Source organism: Leuresthes tenuis, unplaced genomic scaffold (assembly GCF_036924035.1).
Source record: "Leuresthes tenuis unplaced genomic scaffold, fLeuTen1.0.hap1 SCAF_7, whole genome shotgun sequence".
NCBI lineage: Eukaryota > Metazoa > Chordata > Actinopteri > Atheriniformes > Atherinopsidae > Leuresthes > Leuresthes tenuis.
The window spans coordinates 13,699,121-13,710,174 of record NW_027325361.1 but is presented as its reverse complement, the minus strand read 5'-3'; the positions used below and the strand labels follow the sequence as shown (position 1 = coordinate 13,710,174).

General features: G+C 41.1%; 1 protein-coding gene across 1 annotated transcript; it reads right to left on the bottom strand.

The window, feature by feature from the left end:
• Nucleotides 1-328: 328 nt before the first annotated feature.
• On the bottom strand, nt 329-10,756 carry LOC140311829 (cystathionine gamma-lyase-like). The gene is made up of 12 exons (XM_072389379.1): nt 10,499-10,756; nt 9,108-9,189; nt 8,848-8,943; nt 8,626-8,735; nt 8,242-8,376; nt 8,044-8,101; nt 6,431-6,508; nt 5,859-6,011; nt 4,376-4,497; nt 3,775-3,827; nt 3,397-3,535; nt 329-1,240 (listed from the first exon to the last, which is right to left on the bottom strand). Exons 1-12 carry the CDS (start codon nt 10,682-10,684, stop codon nt 1,223-1,225), a joined length of 1,230 nt encoding a protein of 409 aa, XP_072245480.1. The 5' UTR covers nt 10,685-10,756; the 3' UTR covers nt 329-1,222.
• Between the last annotated feature and the right edge of the window lie 298 nt (nt 10,757-11,054).

Genomic DNA, 11,054 nt, shown 5'->3' with positions numbered 1-11,054 from the left:
GAGAAGAGGCAGGGATTCATAAACTGATCGGGCTCCTCAGAGACATGAAATCCATTACACGCTCACAAGTAACAGAAAATTTAAATCCAACAGAGCCTAAATGTATGATGAAAACTAGTCTTCTTAAGCGAGAACTTAAAGCTTCAGTTAGAAATGTTACTGATGGTTTGGTCATCAAGATGCCAGCTAACTCATTTGATTAATTAGCTACACCCATACTGTATCCCGCTCCCCACCATGTTGACTTAATTGCTTCGGTTAGTCTCCAATGCTGACCTAACAAGTACACGAGGATGGTTGGGATAGAGAGAGAGAGGGACACAGAGACTTGTATTGCAAACAGAATTTAATGGATTTGCCAATAACAACATTGATAAGCAGATAAAAACCTAATGAGAACCCTGACCTTCGAGAAAATTCAGCTTTCCTCATCAACCAAAATCCTGACTACCAAGAACACACGTGTATCTCTTCGAGCATTTCTCCGAAATACGTCTGTGAAGACCAGCATTTGTTGCTATGAAAAAAAAAAAAAAAAAAAATCCCTTTACAGTAATCACCACTGAGAAACTGCTCCGAATACAGCATGTGCGCACCATGTCCTCCCACATGTTTTTGCTTATTTAGTCTCAGACATCTTCTTTGGAAAAGCACGCTCGAGGTTTCAGCCAAATGAAACAGATCATTTTGTTTTTCTTGTGCGTATGAAGATATTTAGCCGAAGAGACGGGGAGACATTGCAGTGCTGACTCTTCTCTGACTTTTGATCAGTAGGTCGCAGCATGAGCTCAGTGTGTAATTTGCATAGCAAACAAAGCCAGAGTTACAGTTAGGCATTTTTAGTACAACTGCAGAGCTACAGTGTTAAGATCAAGGACAATGATAAAATATGTGTTTTTGCCTCACTTCTTTTCCCTTTCAAGACACTGAATGGGACTTTCCCCTAATAAAGCCTTCAAAAAAAACCCAAAAACTTAAAACACATACAAACACATAAACCATCATAAGACAAATAAGATTATATGTGATACTCTTGTTAAGGCATTAAAAAGATTCTAATGTAAAAATTTGTATTAACAGGTAGCATTAATTGTATTTTTGCCAGAACAAACTTTTCCCTGAAATGTGCTCCTCAGTGAGCCGAGATGCCACATTTTGATCTTCAGCAGTGGAAGACTTCAGGTACTTCTTCACAATAAGCTCGGCCCCAAGGACGCCCGTTTCACTTCTTCTTTGGATGCTATTAAAGACAACAGGAAAAGAACAAAAATAACCAGTGAGATCAACATTAGTTGTATCCAGGAAGCCGCAGGCAGATATGAGACTATGGCTTATTGGCTTACTGACATTTATCTGAAATAATTCATTAAACTGGAGCTGAAAAAGAAAGGACAATCTACAGATTCAGTAAAATGCAGATTAGTGGAGGGAAAACCATTCAATAAGACGCAGCACACCCAACATTTAGTAACTTTATTAGAAATTCTCCAACACTTTGGAGAGTTGCAGATGATTAATAACCAAGTTCTTGTTCAAAACTAAGGTGAGGACACTTGACCTGCTGTCCTATCCAATTAAAAGCTTTGCCAATCAGAGGTGCCTTTTCCTGGGACCACAGACAGTCATTAGAGACATTTGTCTCCATTTAATTTCAGTTTGCTACAGATGGGCAGCAGAAGGCGTACGGCAACATTATGTGAATGCTGAGCAGAGGAGGCACAGGACACAGCTGAATGAGGTGGCGTGACGGTTTTAGGTCATTTGAACTCTTCCTGACAAGAGTGTCATCAGTGGTAGGAATTGAGGGGCAAATCATCCAAAACCAGCAAACTAAAGCTCATCGAATATGGTTTCAACCTGACAGTATCACAACCAACTTGGTTTTAAATGAGCAGTAGGATTCTAGTGATTTCAATCAAATGTTTTATTCCCTCTAAATGCATCCATCAGTTCCTAAAACTACACATGTGATTTAATTTATAAATCTTTCCAAAAGGACAGAATACCCACGATTTAATCCAGTAATGAGTTTGATGGAACCTCATGCCAGAGCAAGGCAAAGGCAGAGGTGCAATAAAAGCTCAGATGTCGACACCAGCCATTTCAGAATGAGATGTGATAAATATTCAGATGTCCAGACAAGCTCTGCCAGAGGTGAGAGTAATGGCGTGCTGCACTGCACAGAGGTGAGGAAAGCTCAATTCGAGCAATCAGCTGTACCTCTGAAGAGCCCTTGGTTTGTCTCACAAGCAGGAATACTTGTACTTTTTTTTTTCCACAGTGAAAACAGAGTGAAAAAGCATGCAGCTAATAAATCAACCACATGCCTTCTTACGTGAGGACTTACACTTTTGTTCAAACTTGCACTGAGAAACACAGAAACACTGAAGAGATTTCATATGAACAGGGATTGTGCTGAGCAAGTGCAAATGGAAGAATATTTCCTGAGCCTAGCAACGCACCGACTGCAGCAAAGATACAGGGTATGATGGATCTGCTCATGCGGCAGAAAGAGGGGGTTTATGAACACCTAACTCAATCCTGGTCTGCAACCCTTCCCGAGCTGACTCTCTGTAAATGTTCTCAAGATATAGCTTCCACTTCCCCAAACCACATTCATCTTCATTTGGACACGTCTTCCTCGTCACCAGAAAGGTCAAATACATTGTGAGCTGTATGCTCAGACACATGGCTTGAAAATAAACAAACGGCTGCTAAATTAAAATGATTCATTGGATATCACGTATTGACATCACGGTTCATCGAGTTAACTAAAGGCTGTGAACTCACAGGACTCTAGGATCACACATAGCCTCTGAAATTGTAAAGTGAACAAAGCCACGGGTCCGTTTATCGCCTGAATAATCAAGTGAGTCACATGTGCCAATCCCCTTTACGGTTTTAAGGCCACAGCACCTATGGGTGTTAAGTGATCTGTGACACAGCAAAGACTGTAACACATTAAATACCGGCGTGTTTATTGTGTGATCCTGCATCGAGTGCGATCGAGGTCTCTATGCAGTTTCTCGTTTACAGTCGGGTGAAGAGGGATGTGCAGCCAGACGAGGGAAGGCTCATTGGTTTCGGTTTACTTCCTGACATTTCCCCCCCCTGCCCTCAATATTCAAATTCTAATCATTCCTGCTGTCTTCTAATCATTCCTGCTGTCTACCATCAAATACACAAGTCACTGAAACATACAGTCGTTTCCAAGTTGATGAGTCTCAGCTAGCTGAAACCTTTACACTAAAGTTGATAATTGTAAATGTTTTAAAGGGGGGAGGAGTCCAACTTTCTCTGGTCTTTTTAGGAGAACTCCTACTGTCACCGTTCGAACAGTTTATTTAGACTATAAACTAAAGACTTCCTCATGCTCTGCTCAGGTCGGATACTTACAGCAGCATTCAGAGCCTGTTCCAGGTCCTCAATGACGTCTGCCTCGTCCTCCAGTCCAACAGAGAGGCGGATCAGTGTGTCGCTGATACCCAGAACGGTCCTCTCGTTTTCTGGCACTGATGCATGGGTCATAATCGCCCTAAATAATGAAAGAGGAGAGACATGCTTGCATATGAGATGTATACAGAACAAACATTCTGAGGTTTAGGGAAGTAAAGTGTCAATCTTGAAGTCAGTTTGTAAGTCTAAGAGGGATTTCCTCTTGATCTCTGCTGCCCCCTTGTGGTGCTACATGGTCAACAGCAGCTTAGGCTGCAATGATAACTATCAGAGCTAAAAAAAAAAACTTTTTAATAATGTTTAATAGGGAATACTTACGGATGTTCTGCTAAACTTTCATAGCCACCAAGACTCTCTGCTACTGCAAACATCTTAAACAGGAAGATAACAGAGGACATGAATCAAAACATAAATTGTATGTACACAACACCACAAATCACAAACTACTTAAGCTATTGAAATGTTATTTTCTTGCATTTGTTGTTTGTATCATTTCTATAAATGACAGTAAGCATATTAAGGTGTGTTCCAATGTGGGTTTCATGTGACAACATGCAAATCAAATCTGAATAGTCTAAATCTAAATCAAATAAGAAAACACTAAAAAGGTAATTTATCAAAATCATATGATCATAAATATGCACATTTCAGCATTCCTGTGACAATAACTTTATTCTTTTACTGCACTTACTGTGTAAAATACTGTCTCAATTCTGCACCTAAAGCCTATATAAATATGTATTAAAACTTTCAGCACAAAACAGCTGAGTGAGACTTCATTTCTATGCTAAAGCTCCCTTGTTAATGTGGTATTGAGGTGTTTTGTTTTCCTTCATGTGACCGACAGTCTTGATATCTGACCCAGTTATCTCGTACAATCCTTTAAAAGCTATATGTAAATAGTTATCTGTCAAATTACTTTAAGGTTGCTGAGGAAAGTGGTGGCATGCTCGAGTTTGCCCTTTATGTAGAATGTGATCATCCCAGGACAGCCGGTGCATTGTCTCTTCATCACCTCGTACTGTGGGTGAGAGGGCAGGCCTACGTGGGGAGGAAAAACATGAAAAACCCGTCAGCTAAATCCTCAAACTTTTAGCACAGGCAAGAAGAGGCATGTCTTTCATGGAAAATGTGTTATCCGAGTAGGAAAAGGATCTAATTTCATTTCTGTGTGAGAGGTGGGAGAAAAAAAAACCTGCAAACCTTTTATGTCAGTAACTGGTGCAAGCTCGGCAATAAGGGCAATTTCAGACCCATCAATAATAAGAAAAGCCTTCAGTTGCTTTTTGCGTTGTTTTTTTTTTTTTTTTACACACACACGTAATCGTCATCCCATTATTCAAAAATAAGATAAATAGAGATAAAAACTCTCCAGTGAGTCGAGGGTCTACCCTGAAACCTCCTACAAGAAGGAAATGTCAAAAACAACTACTCTGGGAAGAGTGCAGAGGGCATCTTTACCAGATGCCCAAACCACCTCAATTGGCAACCCAAAGGCTAGACACCCTTTACCTCCTTCACCTTTTGGCTCAACTCTCTTTACTACTATAGACCAGAGCAACACCCGCATCACTGCAGATGCTACCACAATCTGTCTGTTCATCTCCAGCTCTGTTCCAGCCCCATTTGTGCACAAGACCCAGAGATTATCAAATTTCTCCACTTAAAGGCAGTGACTCACTCCCAACCCAGAGTCGGCAAACAATCCTTTCTGACTGAGGACCACACCCTCACATAAACAACCAAGTATAATACTGTTATCGCACTTGTTTATCTGGGCTCTCTTCATCTACTTTTAGTACTTGGAAGTGATTTAGGTCATATCTATTAACGAATTTGGGGGAAAACTTTGTAAACTTTAAAGCACCAATGTAGACCGCAACGAATGTAGCTGCAGCTATCGCTGAAAAGAACGACAACAATAAAGATGAATGATTAAACAGACATAAAAAGGACAAGTTTGCTGTTATCTGAGAAGTTGTGAAAAATTTGCATATCTTCAGTAGCGTAGCAAGATGAAAGAAGAGAAAGGTCACGGCCTTTTTACTGGTATGAACATCAGAGTAAAGTGAAGAGGAAGACCGCTGATTAAACCATTCTCAATGGTTAAAGGTTAACAAGCCACACATGAGAAGATAAAAGGTTTGTTCATGAACCCTGGCTTGTTTGGATTTGCACTGATATAACGGCTGTGCTGAGACAAATCAGATTAAAAACGTGATAATCTATTCTAATAAAAGGGCTAAATTGAATGACCTGTATTGGCAACGTGCAAAGGAACAATGTCTTCATCCAACTAAGGCAGTCTACAATGGAGTATCACGTACAAAAATAAATGAAACATGTCTTAAAAGCAGTGTTGGTTTGCCCTGAGGGTCTAAGGGTTTAAATCAACATGTCACCTGGGAAAATGACACGTTCCACTCTGGGATCAGCCTCCAGAAACTTGGCAGCAGCCATGGCGTTCTTAAAGTGCCGCTCCATGCGCAGGTGCAGCGTCTTCAGTCCACGGTTACACAGGAAGCAGTCAAAAGGAGATGGTACACCACCCAGCGCTGAACCGGGGCAAGATTACATGCAAAAAAAAACAAAACACAAAGAGGTTGCAGACAAAGCCTCCAAAAACCCAGATCAGGCAAACAACAGAAGAATGAACAATCAACCTGAGAAGGTTTAAATTGGTTCAGAACTTTAGCCTCAGGCGCATGTGTTGGTTGTTTACTGAATGAAAGTAGGTCAGCTTCAACTGGCCAGTTTACCAAAGACAGAAAGGCACGTTGAAGAAAGAGGAAGCGACCACTTCGAGTGTCGAACTCCTTTAATCAAGCTTATCGATTGGCACCGATTTAAACCAGCATCAAACTGAAACCAGCAAATGTTATAAAAGCAAACGGAATCAAAGCGCTTCAGTGCTGTGGGCAGTAGGTCCAACAAGCAGGTGAGCCGTGGGTTGCACAGCGTGGCGTTTACTCACCATTCTGCAGAAACTTCAGTCGCTCATACAGATCGTCCCTGTTCACTGAGACCAGACCCATCACCACATCACTGTGACCTGCCAAACAAACGACAGGAACAACAATGTGGGACTCTGTTTGAATCTTCTTTTTCTTTTTGTTCGTTGTTTTTGGCCCAAGCCCTTGCAACGTATGGGTCGGACTGGTTAAACATGTCCATTTTTCTAATTCAAATGAATAATCTTTCAATCAGGTTAGACATTAGATGATCTCACAGACTTTTATTTGAGTTCTTCTTATTGCCATGGGTTGTTACAAATAAATTAAAATGTTGTATACTTTTAAGTTGACTCTCTTCCCACTATTATCTCAGCTTTGACCATCATCTACGGAGGAGGTTTTTAACCTGTTTTCACATCATTTACATCTCGAGATAACGTTATAAAAGCAGCTCATCCACTCCAATTTAAAATGGGTTCTGTGAATACTTTTTAAATTAGCAGGTACCTATACTCTGAGTATCTCTAGTTGTAGGTGCTATTCCCCTGTTAAGGGAAAAAAAACAGTTTATTCCCTTACATTTGCCTGATAGCTTTAGCTTCTGGCTACTTTATGAGCTCCCTAGATCTTGCCACTGGAATTTTTGCCCATTCCTCAACACTAAACTGCTCCAGCTCCTTCATGTTGGATGGTTTTCGCTTGTGAACAGCAATCTTCAAGTCTAACCACATACTCTCAATTGAATTGAGGTCTGGACTTTGATTAGGCCATTCCAACACATTTAAATGTTTCCCCTTAAACCACTCAAGTGTTGCTTCAGCAGTATGCTTCGGGTCATTGTCCTGCTGGAAGATGAATCTCCTTCCCAGTCTCAAATCACAGGCAGACCGACACAGGTGTTGCTCAAGAATATCCCTGTATTTAGCACCATCCATCTTTCCCTCCACTCCGACCAGTTTCCCAGGCCATGTTGCTGAAAAACATCCCCACAGCATGATGCTGCCGCCACCATGGATGGTGTTCTTGGGGTGATGGGAAGTGTCGGGTTTGCTCCAGACATAGCGTTTTGGTGGCTGAAAAGTTCCACTTTAGTCTCATCTGACAAGAGCACCTTCCTCCATACATCTGAAGATGCCTTTTGGCAAAGTCAAAGCGTGCCTTCTTATTCTTAACACTGAGTAAGGACTTTTTTTCTGGTCCTATGGACAGATTCTCCAGTCTCAGCTGTGGAACTCCTTCAGAACATTTTAGGGTCTTCGTAGCAAAGCACATATGCACATGCCAATTTTCTTTTTTTTCTTTTTTTTTTTAAATCATTCCTTTTTTTAATATATAGATTTTTCTCTTTTCACTTCACCAACTTAGAATATTTTGTGCAGATCAATCACATACAATAATAATTAAAAAAAACATTCAAATTACAGGTTGGAATGTAATAACCTACTTTTGATTTTAGCACTGGAAGTGCAACAGAAGTCACACAGTTATTGCCTGGCTTTTACTCTGCAACATAGTATTTTTCCAATTCTGTATGAGGGCTAGTAATTGTCTTATTCCACTTTAAAATTCACCATTCAGACTCACTTTGATGGAAATGCAATATGAGTAAAATAGGAAAACATATATCGCCTACCGTTCATGTATTTGGTGGCTGAGTACATGCAGATATCAGCTCCCAAAGCCAAGGGACGCTATGGATGTACAAGACAAACACGTTAAGTTAATCATTCCACGAGGCACTTCCACATGAACTGGAATTTGATTGCAGGAAGTGATCAAACTACTGCTTAAAAAATCAAAAGAGCGTGAAATGCACATCTGTCAGCTTCACCTGGAAATAGGCCGACATGAAGGTGTTGTCCACGACCACCACGATGTCTTTATGGTGCTCGTGCACCAACTCAGAGCAGGCCTTGATGTCAACAACTTTCATCGTGGGGTTGGTTGGCGTTTCAATCCACACCAGCTAAGCGAGAAAAAAAAGACAGCAAGTCGTTTCACTAAAGCAACATGTGTTGATGGACGTGTGAGTCAAACTAATGCCGAATTTTCCGTTATTACACAAAGTTTTGACTGACAGCACTTGCTTTGAGTCAGCACAAAAGTAAAAGACACACCCAGTCAAGGACAAAAGCAAAGCATTAGGTGTATAGGATGTAGAAAAACAAGACGACACTTTTTTTTTTCCCCCCAATAGAAGCTTTCCCTAACTTACTTTAGTGTTGGGCTTTAGAGCAGCCTTGAGCAGGTCTGGTCTAGTGCAGTCAGCAAAAGATATGTCCAGGCCAAAATTAGTTGCGATTTTCTGGAAGTAGCGGTTTGTGCCTTAAAAAGAAAAAAGAGCGAAAACACAAGAAAAATGTCTGGTGTCATGGCAGATAGTTTATGGTGTACAAAAACATCCCAAAACAGCCGGAGTTCCAAACGGGTGTCTCACCTCCGTACACATCATCCATGCAGACTATCCCGTCACCTGCTTTGAGCATGTGAGTGATGGTCAACGTGGCGGCCAGTCCTGAGGCAAGGGCAATGGCTGCAGGTACAAAAATCACAAAAGTTCCTCATGTCATTATGAATTCAAAGCAGGAATTCTACACACCGTTTGATATAAACGTGCCGATAAACTCTTCCATGCTTACATGTTACTGAATCTGTTCCATCTCCATTCAATATGTCACGACTAACAGTCTTACTTACAGTACTTTGCTCCATCCAGCGCTGCCACAGCCTTCTCGAGACAGTTTCTGGTCGGGTTTCCACTCCGGCTGTACTCAAAACCCTGAACGAGGACGGCATGTTCTTAGAGCATTTAAGTGCAACGGTTGCCCAAAAACAAGGGTGAAATTTAGCTACTGCATCACGACGACTTTTTCACAACAAGGTCAGTAGCTATCAATCGACAGTTGTTATATTTTTGCTGGAGGCCACTTTCTTGAAGACAAAATAGCAACTCCTGCTTATTTCACTAAAACTGAGGGAAGCTCAGTCTGAATGTAGTCAGGGGTTTTGTAGGGAGTAGTCCTGCTCAAGAAAACAAGCTGTTAGAGATGTGAACGGAGAACGACTTTTTTTATTTTTTTATTTCTGTAAAACTGGGAAACATCAGCAGGAGTACCCTTAACCTCTCAACTGACCTCTGCTCTCAACAACTGAATGTGCATGTCCTTTTCTGTCTGTATGCCAGGGTAGTGCCTGCCTAACCTGTAATCTGTAAACTTGTTTGTGAAAAATCCACACCATAATGATTGACAGGAACAAGTGCCTTGCAAAACAATGTACTATTACAACTGCAGGGAGAAGACGATAACGTGGGGGGAAATCGTTGCATTTTCAGCACAGACCGGCTTCAGTCTGAACTCCCAGCATAAACTCAGGGTCGTTCCCACAGTGAGGGAGAATGCAAAAATAAAGACAAGGACATCAGGTTGGTTCACTTCTGAGTTAATAAGCAACATCTGTGCCTCACACAGGTAAATTAAAATATGTTAAACATTTGTGTGTCTGCATACTAACCAAACGTTCTTGTGCTTTTCTACAATCCAGTGCTCTGTATAGTTATTTCAAACTTTATCTGTGGAAATTTCATTGGACACCTTGTAAGACTAGTGTGTATCAGAGCTAATGTACAGTCATTCCTATGATTGATTGTTTCCATTACTTAAAAAAAAAAAAAGAAAAAGGTGATAAAACAAACCTCTCGCTCCACGCTTATGTATCAGGGCCACGTAATACTATGAGTCAAATATTAGTGTAGAGGCTTGGCTGTCCATACTGAAATCTTCGAGCCCTATTTCCACATCAGTCTATTTATCTTTACTAGCATTAATTGTTTCAGAGTAGGAATTTTTAAAAGAACGTTTATAAAAAAAAATAGGCAAAAATAAAACTGAGACATCTGGATCAGGGTTCGTGATGTATTTTACATCCGCATAAGACTAAGAAAGAGACTACATCCAACACATGAATTTATTCTGTATAGTTCAAATTATAACTTCCGTTTCATGCACGTACAGATTATCGGCTCCGTCACCCACTCCTCGCCCCCACCCCCACCCCTCGCCTGAAATAACCGAGTCATGACTACTTACGGCGTGGTTTCCTGGCGATTGCTGCTTGAAGGTAGTGGATAGGGAAATCGGCGGCACTACAGCCATAGATGTCCATTGTTCCGGCTCCTGACCGACGTGTATGGCCTCTGTGGCGAAAGATTTAAAAGCCGTGCGAAAGCCAGCGAACACATCGTTCTGCTCATCTTTTTTGCTGGTATGAGCCATTGCTGTAAGTTCACTTAATTACCCTGATCACAGTGTACCCTGAACAACTGTACATTACCGCTAGACACTGAGGGAAATACCATTTACTGGGTTGCTTCGTAAGTGCTTCTGAGCCAATCAGCGCACATCAATATGGAGAGGGGCGCGCTGATTGGCTGAGGTGGAGAGGGCGTCTAGTGTAAGTGACGAAAGCACGTTGTGTACGCTGTTTTATGTGACGGTAATGATGTAACCTTGCTTGTTGTTTGAGTTAGGGTTCCCGTGTCCGTTTCTTTTCACATTATATAAAAGAGTACTTCATTAGTACAACTAACACAGTACAACTTGCTTCAGAAGTACAAATCATACTTAGAAGTTGTGAACGTGTTTT

Coding starts and splice junctions, on each gene's coding strand:
- LOC140311829 (XM_072389379.1), bottom strand. CDS start 10,684: ATGGCTCATACCAGCAAAAAAGATGAGCAGAACGATGTGTTCGCTGGC. Junction 6,012..6,430: donor ACTGAAGTTTCTGCAGAATG/GTGAGTAAACGC, acceptor GCCCCGGTTCAG/CGCTGGGTGGTGTACCATCT. Junction 3,828..4,375: donor CTTTCCTCAGCAACCTTAAA/GTAATTTGACAG, acceptor TTCCTGTTTAAG/ATGTTTGCAGTAGCAGAGAG.